General features: G+C 43.1%; 1 protein-coding gene across 1 annotated transcript; it reads left to right on the top strand.

Annotated features, from left to right (window-relative positions):
* The first annotated feature begins 8,111 nt into the window (after positions 1-8,111).
* On the top strand, positions 8,112-11,916 carry rpl5b (ribosomal protein L5b). The gene is given in 9 exon segments (XM_086114969.1): positions 8,112-8,192; positions 8,194-8,211; positions 8,676-8,745; positions 8,823-8,938; positions 9,012-9,146; positions 9,706-9,908; positions 11,108-11,285; positions 11,388-11,476; positions 11,756-11,916. Coding segments are annotated over 9 exon segments (990 nt in total). The 3' UTR covers positions 11,856-11,916.
* The last annotated feature ends 865 nt before the right edge of the window (positions 11,917-12,781 follow it).

The raw sequence follows: 12,781 nt of genomic DNA, 5'->3' as shown, positions 1-12,781 counted from the left end.
TCTGATAAAACTTCAACATCTGATCCAAAACCTAGCAAAGGTGACAAGGGAGCCTCCGCCTCCCTCGACAATTGCCTACCTGCTATTCATTCCAAGTCATCGCCCCGGCTTCTGTCCTGGCTTTCCACGACATCATATCCAGTAGCATCCGGTCAACCGTTAACGCCAGCGTGACAATCTGCTTCTGAACCTTCGACCGCATTTAACGGAGCGCATTTGGTCATATGCTTGATCACAATGGAGGGTCAAAGTGCTGCTGCAAAGATAGCGCCTCCTCGTTACAGGAAATGGGCTCTTGCGCTCACCTGGATGCCCGGAAATACAAGCTGGAGAGCAAAGCTTCACTGAATTTGGCGTTCCAGGGTCCCCTATAATTTATTTTTACAAGGCTTTCTGCGCCGAATAGCAAAAAATTGTGACTAATTGGTGCCACCCCTTAAAAGGTTTTCAAATGTCTCTACAAGCCAAAAGATGGCAGCAACGCGCTACTTATGTCTGAATGCAAGTCCTCCTAAACTCACTTCAGAACAGTTTTTGGGCACTTTTGCGAAATTAACAGAGGGTTATCAAAATAAAATCTGCAATTAGGTGAATTTATGAAGGCAAACACCAGATATACAGGAGTTTACTTTACCTATAAATGCAAGAGGAGGAACAAAAAAAAAGTCTTATTTCTTAAGAAACCACTGAATTCATGCGGGGTTGTCAGATTTTTGTGATGATACGTCACAATCAGATCAAAGTTTTTAATTTGGGTCCAACGTTAAGTGGAGACGAGGAACTGCTTTGTTATGTTTGTTTTATTGGTGCACTGGGACCAATATCTAGGTCGGGATGGGCCGTTAGGGATAATAAATAATAATCATGATTCTTTTGATTGATATTGAAATCATGATTCATAAAAACGATTGATTTATTCAACGACTCAAAGCTACCATGATAACCTCACGCTGATCCATCGCCGCACATTCAACACTAATGGATGTCGATGCTAATTTCCCCTTAGCGTATCAATGGGACTTTGCATTCGCTTTAGCATTAGCACTGGCGGTGTTTTTAAAACAAAGCACGTCTTGTAATCAAACACACAATCTGCGAGCATTTTTGCTTTGTGTTTAGTTTTACTGTCAACTCCAACTGAGGTGTCATTTTCACGAAATAATAATTTGCCCTGCCATATATGAAGACATGGACTTTTTTTTTTCAAACTCAACATAACTTATTGCGAATGACTGCAAATCTGCAACTTACAGCTCACAGAATGCCTTGGGGGTGGACGGGGGGTGGGGGTGGAAACATTGGTCTAGAAAGCCTTTTTCTTCAGCCCCGCCTACTTCGAGAGCCAGAGCCAGGTGGCAGCAGTGGTTGGTCGGACATTCCACTTCCCCATAAATCGGGGGGGGGGGGGGGGGGGTCAGCTTTTGTGTGCCGGCAAGCTCTCAAAAAAAAAAAAAAAAAAAAGGCCACAGCAAGGCGGGGGGCTTAGCGAGGTGGTGTTGTGCATGGCTAATGAGCAAGTAGTGCAAAAGAAACCACTCACTCAAACGTTTCAACAGCCAGAGGACATTTCCGACTCTTCCTCTGCTCCATGCATGCCGACGAGCCATAATATGTACATATAAACTTTACTTTTGTCTTGTCTTATAATTCACCACCTTGTTATATATAAAAAAAAAAAATTAATAATTTGTTGCCATCTTCCCGGTTTTGTTAACTTTAATTTATTGCTGCTGTTTTTGTTTTGTTTTTTGCTATCTGCGTTTTTACACATCCTGTTTTTGTTGGCAGTCGCGAAATGCTCTTCGTGCAAGGGAACAGTGACAGTTTGTTTTTGCTTATCTCCTGATGCAGCTACTAATACTAAATAGCTCGTGTATTCTCACCATGCATATGTTGTGCGTCTAAGGCCATAAGGGGAGCTTCATGACTCGGTAGTTTAGGTAACATGGGTTCATGATTGTGTACTTGCTAGATATATGATACATATTGTCTGTGTTGTGACAGCCCGCAGTAACTAAATCAAAAACCAAACAGAAAACCAGTCTCCATTTTAAGTGCTTTGCTGCCATCTTGTGACATCGAGAGGCAATTACAATTTAGGAGGGATCATCAATTCGTCGCAGATTTTCGTTATTCACGGGAACATTCAACATTCAACGGGAAGAGAGTTCAACGTTCACGAGTCAATGTTATAACTTGCTGTTGGTTAAGTGAACTGTGTCGCTGCTTTATTAAATGCGTTTTACTGACATCTGATCGTTCTGTTGGTGTTTCCTTGAGCGTAGCTCCATCTAGTGGAGGCATTATAGATTGCGTCTTATAATGCGGTGTACCCAGTGTATGAAAACAAATTACAAAATAGGCCAGTCATTGAAGGTGTGCCTCATAATCCAGTGCGCCTTTTAGTGTGGAAAATACGGTAACTTATTTTTGAACAGGGGTTAAATCATTGCCTGTTATATTTTTCGAGTAACTGAAGTAAGACGTATGTGATACTTGGCATACCTTTACACCTCTGTACTGTAAAATTAAAATCACTCGGATAACAGATTGCGGAGAAACTTTGACATTCCACTGCATGTTTCTTAGATGGTTTTGAAGTTTGCGGCTCATATTTCGGTGTCCTTAGTTTTCTCAACGTTGGACACGGTTGCACTCAGTCGGATGCAGTGCAATTAAACACCCCTTCACACACAAAATGACATTTTAAGTACGTTCCGCGAGCATAAACATGACTGGACTTCACTCATTAAGACGGGAAACTGCTTCAAATTCAGCAAGTGCACTGGAGTCACCACAGCGATGCTGACCGCTGTGCTACAGTAACACTTTTATTTCCTCCTTTCCTGTTGCCTCGTCATCACACCGCACTAAACTATAATGAGGATGTACACACAAGAAGAAGTCATGCCGGACTGATTGAACCTGCTCGGAGTGTAGTGCATGTTGCCACTTGCAGACCAATGCTGGTACAAATCACTCCATCTCAAGGACTCGGGTTACGCTGAGTCACTCACTAAAAATTATCCGAATCATTTGAGGCAATGTTGTTTCCGGTTCATAATGTACCCTCTGATACTACTTAAGTTTCATTTTGTTTTATCACAAAGACACAAATCATGTAAGTCCCTCCATACTGCCAGCAAGTCACCTAATTTGAGTTAGTAGATCAAATAATCTGTTTTGAACCACATTTTGAGTCGTCTCACTCGAGTCGCCGAACGAAGTCACTCAGGTCTGCAGTGTTTCTGGTGAGCTCACTACCTTGTATCATCAGTCCATTGCTTCCAGTGACTGCATTTGAATCACGGAACAAAGTTTTCTCAAGTCTGCGGTGCTCCTGGTAATCCCACTAACTCGAGTAAGTGAACCAAATCATCCGAGTCTTCGAACCAGTGTCAGTGAATCAAGAAAACCAAATCGGTGGTGTTTCTGGTGAGACCGCGGAGTCAGTAAACCAAATCACCTGAGTTCGCCAACTCCAGTCTGTATACCGAATCATCCTTTGCGTTTCCAGTGACTCCACTCACTCGACCTTTTGTACTCAGCAACAGCCAACCAAGGGACTCAGGGAAGACCCTGGACTTGTGATTCCTGATCCATTACAATCATCATAAAATGACAGCGGATTCAGGAGCCGTCCAACTCCATATCACATCCAGTTATGACACACCGATCACTTTATCATCATTTTGCTCTTCCTCATCATTCATCTGTTGAGCGGACCAGCGAGCCACTTGGAAACAATGCAAAGACTCATTTGCTCCTTTTATGGCTCCCTGGTGTTAAGCGTTGAAAGGAGATACTCATCGTGTAACATCAACAGCATTACCAACTAATTCGCCAATTCGGGATAATTTAATATCCCTGCACCCAAGTTAGCGAGTTAAAAAGTTGAGTTTTCAATTTAAGGTCAAAACTCGTTTGGAAAAAAAACCCCACAAGAGATGTTCCAAAGCTAACGACGCGCCTCTCTGGCTAACAGCTAACTCGGAAAACATTACAAGTACTGCTCATTTCTAATTAATCATGAATAACTAGTGTATTATGAAAGGTTTCAGCAATTAGACAGACCCGAGCAGGAGAAGAGAAAAAGAAACAGAACATCAATTTACCTTGAAGCGATTTTAACACGCCGCGCCAAACTTCCTCGCTTGGCTCGCTTGCCGTGCATCAAGCTATCCTCCGCCACATTCTCACGTAGAAACCAACCAAAAAAAGTTGTTTTCCCCCCCGCTCCGATACTTTTCCACCGGGACGCGTTAGCGTTGCTTAAGCTTACTGTCGGGTGTCTCCTTGCTTGGGCTGGGTGCCATTGCGACCGTCTAATACGTGGACAGCAACGTCACAGGCAGGCGGCCTTCAACAGTACAGGCGGTGTTTACATGCCACTGCGCATGCGCTATTGATTTTTTCTTCGCCTTGACGTCAGCGCCATCGCTTGTCCAGAATGTGCAAATGCACCTCAAATATTAGACTTGGCTTCATTCATTCAAAGAAGCAACCATATTTTACAATATATTTAAATCATAATGTGCCAATTAATGTTGCATAAACATCTGGTCTGGTTACCGTATTTGGTCTCTTTGGGTGGGTCTTAAATTTAGGTCAATAGTTGGTTTTACTTGTGTTACTGTCCTGTAATTGTTGTTTCCTTATCATTACTGATATATTGTCCATCGCTATTCATGGTATACTTGAGACTCTAGTTGTTCGATCCATCCATTATCCAAGCTGCTTGTCGTCACGGGGGCGCAGGCGAGCTGGTGCCCATCCCAACTGTGTTCGAGCATTAGGCAGGGTACACCCTGAACTGGTTGCCACCTAATCTCAAGGCACACATAGACGAACAACCATTCACACTCACAGTCACACCCAGGGACACTTCAGAGTCCTTCATTAACCTACCAGGCATGTTTTTGGAATGTGGGAGGAAACCAGAGTACCCAGAGAAAAGCCACACAGGCACAAGGAGAACATGCATACCCCACACAGGAAGGCTGGAGCCCGGAATCTAACCCTGGACTTCTGTACTGTACGGAGGACGTGGTAACCAGTCGATCACTGTGCCGTCGCAATGGTTGTTATTTATGAATGAATCATAGTTATTTGTAAATGTAATAATAATAATAATAATGCATTTTTAATGTTACATTTAATGTTTTTATATCCTTTTAAATGTCTTCAATGCTTCAGTTTTTTTCCTCTTTGCTTTGGAATGTCTCAATTTATTTTGTTTGTAAATGCCTTTGAATTCTATGGAAAGCTCATCAAGCTTCCTTGTCAATGAAATGCACAACCGTTAAACAAATAAAGCTGCTTTGCCTTGGATTGCCTTTTGGTGGGGCTGGAATGGATTACTCACAATTTTGTCATGTTTATTTCAATTGGGAATGAGGATTTGAACTACACATTTAAGATATGCATTAACTTGTTCTGTGACCACACTCATAGTAAAGCACCACTGTATACTGGATGGTAAAAAGTAACAAGGCATGAGTCATTGCTTAAAAAATAGATATCACTGAAGTCATTTCAAAAACCCTTTTTGAACAGAAAACAATAATGGGATTTCTTATTGTCTTATTTCTTATTTTGCAGGTGCCCATAATGAACATATGGCCATCATAGGTGCTTATGTTGAAATGTAAAGATTTACTATAAAATTTGTAATAGCAATCTGGACCTTATTTCCCATTTTTAATGCGTAGTCACTTTTCCCCCACCATGGAATGCCTAATCATCATTTTTGTATTAGTTTCCGCAGGTTTGACTGTTCATTTTCTTTTGTAAGAATTGTGTTAAATTGTGAAGGGACTGTGCAATGCGGACATCCTGCACAGTATAATTTCTTGGCCTACTACTATGATTATTTTACAAGATAGGACTACTATATAACAAAAGGCACCAAAACATATCATTCAACTCAATCTATGAACACAAAACCCTTCATCATCTCTTGCATTTGGCCTTTCAAACCCAAAAAGCTATTGCTAAATGTTGTCATGTACAGTATGTACAATTAGTCACTCTCGTGTGTCACCCTTATCTGATCAGCAACTGACTCCCAAGAATGCCTTACCTGAATTTCAGATGGCAAAGAGAAGAAAGAAAACTCACAGGATGTCAGATTACGGGTGGCTTTTCCAGTTAAGGCATCTTGTCTTACATTCCAGAATAGTTCAACAAAAATAAGCAATAATAAGCAGAATCCACAATTATGGCGTAGTATATTATCTCAGTCTGTCAGTCAGTGAATGAAAATGTATCCCAGTGGATAGAAAGTGGCAGGTTCAGGTTCCCCAAAGCGTGGAAGCGGAAAGCCTCCGTGTCCGCCAGGGTGAGAATGTGACTATGTGACGCTTGCGTTCACATACCACGGTAGCAGACGTGAAACCCACTTTTCTGGTTTCGCACTGGCAACGCTGACGCAGGTCTATTGTTGCCAGCCAGTAGGGCACTCCTACCTGTGCACGCAGGATCAGACAAAAAAAAAAGGAGAAGAGGATGCCATACAAGAAGTCCATGGCAAGAGGAGGCCTCACATCCTGCGCAATTAGAATTTCAGACATGCCTTGCATCATCTTAATGGCTGTTTGGGAGCAAAACCTGCACACTGAGAGCACACACGGAACAAGTTGTTAAAGCTGTCAACTTTATTTTGATTTGAACAAACCACAGCGCATGAGAAATAATCAATTAGAAGGAAGGCATGACTGCCAAAGGGTCAATCATTTGTCGTGCACTGGCGGGCAAACAAACCTCGCCCTGATCTGCGAGCTTGGGCATCAGGCGCTTTGCTGAAACAATGTTGGAAAATCCACCTCTGGTAAATAAAAAAAAAAAGCCCCATGTTATCAAACATCTGGGCATAAGAGTAGGGGGGGAAAATGTTTGTTTTAATTTTAATTGAGTGTGCATTTTAAAACAAAAAACTTCTAATGGATAACATTTTGTGTTACAAATAAGTCCTCCAACATTAGGAGCCGTGGCAAACATTGGCTTCTTTACAGTGCTAGTATTACCTTAAGCTTGCTAGCACTGCTCTCTTGCTGAAACTAGACAAAATTCTCTGTGATTTGCTGCTTGCATTGCCCCACAAGGACTGCATGCTCTCCCACAGATGGCGAAAGCTTGAGAGGAAGTTCTGATCCTCCCATGGGTGAGTACAGCTTCCACCGCTCTCTGGCTCATTAAAAATACTTGACATGATGTTGGCTTTTAGTGGTGTCACTTGCGTGGCTTGTCCCATCTCAAATTGTAAAAGAGTCCTTGTTCCTGAAATGTTCACTGCACACACTCTTGTGCATACCGGGGGCTCGACAAAAATTGCTTTAGTACACTTTTTTTTGCTGGCATGGTGGTCAACGGTCACAGTCCAAAGGTCTGAGGTTCGATTGCGGTCTCCGGCGATTCTGTGTGGAGTTTGCATGTTCTCCCCATGCCTGTTTGGGTTTTCTCCGGGTACTTTGGTTTCCTCCCACATTCCAAAAACATGCATGGTAGGTTTATTGAAAACTCTAAATTGTCCCTAGGTGTGTTTGTGAGTGTGAATGGTTATTTGTCACTGTGTGCCCTGCGAGTGGGTGGTAACCGCTTCAGGGTGTCCCTCGCCTACCGCCCAAAGTATTCTGGGATAGGCTCCACCATGACCGCGACCCTCGAGAGGATAAAGCGGATCAGATAGGGACCCAACTTGGACGTCTCCATATGTTGAAAATGTTGTCCTAAAAGGGAAATACACGTATATCAATATAGGGGGATATTTTCAGCTCTTTGTCGTTTTTTTTTTCAAGTCAAACTTATTAATTACTACCAATCAAGCCCCACATGTAAAATTAATAAAGCCCTCCTTGAAATAACCTGTTAGTATACACCTATGATCATTGTTTTTTTTCATAACCCAACGCCTTGCCCTTTGTGATTTAAGTTCAATTATGTGTGATTGTCAAGGGTTGAGAGAAGACAAAACCCAGCAAACCTGCTTCCACCTCTGTGGTTTCGGTCGGGTTGCAACATTTTTGCTGCAGTACCGCCCCAACTTTCGAAGGGGCAGTGTGATCAACTCTATCAACCCCTTCCTCTCATCCTGTGACACGTTCTTACTGCGCATGCGCACTGGCCAACTTCCTTTTCTCCCGTGCAGCGGAGTCAATTCCCAGTCTTTGGCTCCGGGCTCCTTCGTAAGGAGGCCAGAAAGACTGCAAAATGGTTTGTAATCTTCCCAATATGTGTCTACATGCCTACCTAAGACATTCACCTTGCTCTCGGCGCCGATTGTTGAATGAAAACACGCAGTTGTGTAAATGATGACCGTGGATTGTGGCCCAAGTGTTCGCTCGCCGGCTCTGCTTCAACGTGGCCTTATGACCGTGCGGACAAACGCACCACTTTCCTGTCGCATACAAAATCAATTCACTGTCAGTCAGGGCACTTTTAGTGGTTAAACACCTCACGCCGTCGTTGACAAAGATCTGACGTGTCATTTCAACTGTGATCTTGGTTAGCACGTTGCTAACGCGCTTAGTTTACTTCAATTGGAGCTAAGTGCTAACTCGCCAGCGACACTGACAGGCCGTTAAGTCTGCGCCGAATCACAAATGATTTATTTACTGACGTGTGTGTGTGTGTGTATTTCTGCATTCAACTGACTTGTTGTGTCTTCTCCCCCGCAGGGTTTCGTTAAAGTGGTAAAAAATAAGGCCTACTTCAAGAGGTATCAGGTCAAGTTCCGTAGGAGGAGAGGTGCATTCTCACGGTTGTTTGATAATTGTTTTCACATTTAATGGAGAAAAAAAAATCACACTTGTGCTTCTTCATAGAGGGGAAAACTGACTACTTTGCCCGTAAGCGCCTTGTTGTGCAAGATAAGAACAAGTACAACACACCCAAGTATCGCATGATCGTCCGCTTCACCAACCGGGACATCATCTGCCAGGTGGGTTGCATTGCTCCATCTCTGTTGCCACGGCGATGGCGGCGCTGACCCCATGTGACACGCTTTGTCGCAGATCGCCTATGCCAAGATCGAAGGAGACGTGATTGTGTGCGCGGCGTACTCGCACGAGCTGCCCAAATACGGCATCACCGTGGGTTTGACAAACTATGCGGCAGCCTATTGCACCGGGCTGCTGCTGGCCCGCAGGGTATGTATCGCCGCCAAGTTACCAGACCGAGTGTGCTGCTACAGTTGTGTGGTTGACTGAACCCAAAAAAAATCGATGCAGCCTCCCATTCGGTTCAGAAATGGTCAAACTTCAAATTTTCAAGTGTGAACACCATTTTTGGTTGATCTGAACAGTTAATGAAATACATAATTTTTATCAGTAAATGGAGTTGACCATGAGTGTTGACCTTGCCACACGTCTTCGTATCTCAATGCGTTGACCCGCAATGGCTGATTGACTGCACAGGTTACTTTCCGAAGTGTAGCACTCTGCTGGCCACGCGATTATAGTTGACATAAATTGGCTGGTCACCCTGAAGTTCATGCCATTGCTTCCAAGATTATTTCTTATTTATATCCATTTACGCTAGTGCTGTCACTTGCACATCTTTTTTTCCCCATCAAATAGAGGGGCTCAGCTATACAATAAATAAACCAGTTTTTTAAATATATTGGGGCATCTGAAGATAGGATCTGTGATTTTTTTATTTATATACATGTCTTCTCGCCTAAAATGGCTGCTAACCTTTCTCCTCCAGCTCCTGAACAAGTTTGGCCTGGACAAGGTGTACGCCGGCCAGTTGGACGTGAATGGCGAGGAGTTCAACGTGGAGAGCATCGACGGGCAACCAGGCGCCTTTAGCTGCTACCTGGATGCCGGCCTGGCTCGCACCACCACCGGCAACAAGGTGTTCGGGGCCCTCAAGGGCGCCGTGGACGGAGGCCTTAGCATCCCTCACAGGTGAGCTGATCCAGCATCATATGAAAAAAAGAATTAAGACATCCTTTTTGTTTTAACAGCAGATGTTTGAGTTGCGATCACAGAGAGTAGTTTGAGTACATTTTGCTTGTTTAAAAAAAAAAAAAAAAAATTCTTGTTTCTTGTGGCATCATTTTTAATCTGCGTCAGTGTCAATTGACCTGAGCTAAACTGCTTGGAAGGAAGGAGGAAGCTGATCAGCGTCCCAAGAATTTCACAGTGGAAATTCAGGAATAGTTAATGTTTATTGACTGACTGGCGAATGAATTAACTTTGTTGTTGCTTGGATTGATGGCACAGATGGGCTTGTTTGACATAAAAATGGATATCGACGTGGAGCGAACCGTAGCTAGCAAGTCGTCATTGCGCGCAAAGTGACCCGAGCTCTACCGTTGTTTGTACGAGCAATCAGTCAGCGGGACGACTTTTTCCCCCATGTTGAAAGTCGAGTAGAGAAAAGTATGCAAAGTGGCTGCTACAGGAGAAACGACTTCCGTTATGTTGCTCCATTTACAAGAGCGCACACTCACGTTCATTTATTAATCCAAGATGAAATTAATCTTGGCCATTCGTGAGCGCCGGTGCCTTTTAAAAGAAACGTTACTTGACAAAGCAGAGTCGTTCTTCTCGTTTTCTACTGCATTGCTGCTGCACCACATTTAGGTTTTTATTTAGAATTGAGTTGTTTTGTCTTTTTTTATGTTGCCTACTTGTGCTGCAACTAACTAGGGGTTATTATAATAATCAGACTATTTTTGTTTTTCTTTTTTCTTGATTACTTGAGGAATTGAATGAAATGCATTTTCGTAATTTATCCTCCTCATTCACTGGTTCCGCTGAAGTAATTTTCATTTATTTGTTACATAAAGGGGGGAGGGGGCGGAACTCAAACCTTTTGAGGTTTTGTCTGGCTGTACAACCACAAACACAACCTGTTTGTCCTTGTTTCAATTCCTAGCCTAGCACCTACTGCGTCTGAACATGTAGTGATCTGTGGGCAATATAGGGATCACATCAGTTACTCATGGAATTATTCTGTCCACGTCAGGGTCCCCAACTTTGAAAATATATTGAGCAATTGCTTGAATAACCTGGAAACAAATGCCCAAGTGTGTTATTAAGCGTAGTAGGAAAAGTGATCGATTTGCTTGAGTTTTTCTCAACATTTCCCGCCTCCTCAGCACCAAGCGCTTCCCGGGCTTCGACACAGAGAGCAAAGAGTTCAACGCCGAGGTCCACCGCAAGCACATCCTGGGCATCAACGTGTCCGAGTATATGAGTATGCTGATGCAGGATGACGAGGAGGCGTACAAGAAGCAGTTCTCGCGCTTCATCAAGAACGGCGTGACCCCGGAATCGGTGAGTGCTGCGCAAATGCAAAGCAGCGCACGGCCGCTCTGGATGATCTTGTCTGTTTTTTTTAATTCTATATTTGAATCATCTCCAACATGCCATTTTCAGATTGAGGAAATGTACAAAAAAGCTCACGCCTCCATTCGTGAGAACCCGGTTCATGAAAAGAAGCCTCCCAGAGAAGTCAAGAAGAAGCGGTGAGCACAAACTGTTGCTTGTGTCCCCCATATACACAGTGAACATAGTGTCAAGATAACTGTATTTTAAAAAGGGGGGGGCTCTAATCTACGATTTAAGAGTTCAGCTTTGTTTCTTCTTTCTTTACCTAAAATTCAAAGACTGAAGTGCGAATTATGACCTTAAATACAATGACGGGGGGGAGGCGAAGAAGACTTTTTTTGTTCTCTCTTGAGATTGCAGACTGACTGACTTGGCTGTTGTTATTGTGCTAATGCTAATGGTCTTGTTCTCGAAAGGTGGAACCGTGCCAAGCTGTCTCTGGCCCAGAGGAAAGATCGTGTCGCCCAGAAGAAGGCCAGCTTCCTCCGGGCTCAGCAGAAGGAGGAAGCGGAGTGAGGCCTCGCTCTGTATTGCTCCTATGCCAGAATTTTGTTCTAATAAATCTATGGAAAATGCTCACACGACCTCCTGCTTTTATCCTACCTATGCAATATTTCATCTACTTGGATTAAAAAAATATCCAACAAAAATCTCAGTGGTTAAAATAAGACTTATGCACATCTTCTGAAAGGTACACAGTTTAATTAAAACAACCTTTGAATCTACCCTGATTAAACACCAAGACTATAGTACATTGTCGAGGACCGGACTTTGAGACCTGTGCTTGAGGGTAGGCTACAGTGGTACACAATCTGTGGCGCAAACCACTGACAAGCACAGAAGAGTTTGTTCATACAGCAAGTCATTTGAGTTGAGCTGGGCGTTATCAGCGGTCATGTACACATTGTCGAAGGGTTCTATTTTTCATGATTTTGCATTCACATTTTGGTAAGCTAGTTTAATTGCCCTGACGTTTCTCTGAAAATAAGACTTAAATCCTGCAAACGTGTAGGCAGCGAGTTTAGATCTGAAAAAACAAAATTGCGCTTGGTTAATTTGTATTGCCTTTTAATGTCCCCGAAATCGTGCTCGTCAAAATGAGAAGACCATAAATATTAACAATTCAGCGATTTCGAGTAGTTTGCCGAGTACATTTGTCACATTCAATATGGCGGATCTGCCGACGTATCGTAGGAAAACGCCAACCAAACGATGGCGCCGATCTAAATCAACACGTAGCTAAAACGTCACGCGTTGTCCAGCAGAGCTGCCCGCTTTGGTCGCCAGGGGGCTGCATTGAATTTGTTTTGACTTAACCTGTTTTATGTAATAAATCCAAATTAACTGTTGAATTGTACAATTAGGAGTGATGTATTTGAAGTGATCAGTAATGTAATTATTTTTGAGACACAGTAATTCTCTTGTTATAGAATTTTGTACAG

This window comes from Hippocampus guttulatus, chromosome 7 (assembly GCF_054856545.1).
Source record: "Hippocampus guttulatus isolate MCC_2025c chromosome 7, RoL_Hgut_1.0, whole genome shotgun sequence".
Taxonomy (NCBI): domain Eukaryota; kingdom Metazoa; phylum Chordata; class Actinopteri; order Syngnathiformes; family Syngnathidae; genus Hippocampus; species Hippocampus guttulatus.
This window is presented reverse-complemented; position numbering and strand designations above follow the sequence as displayed.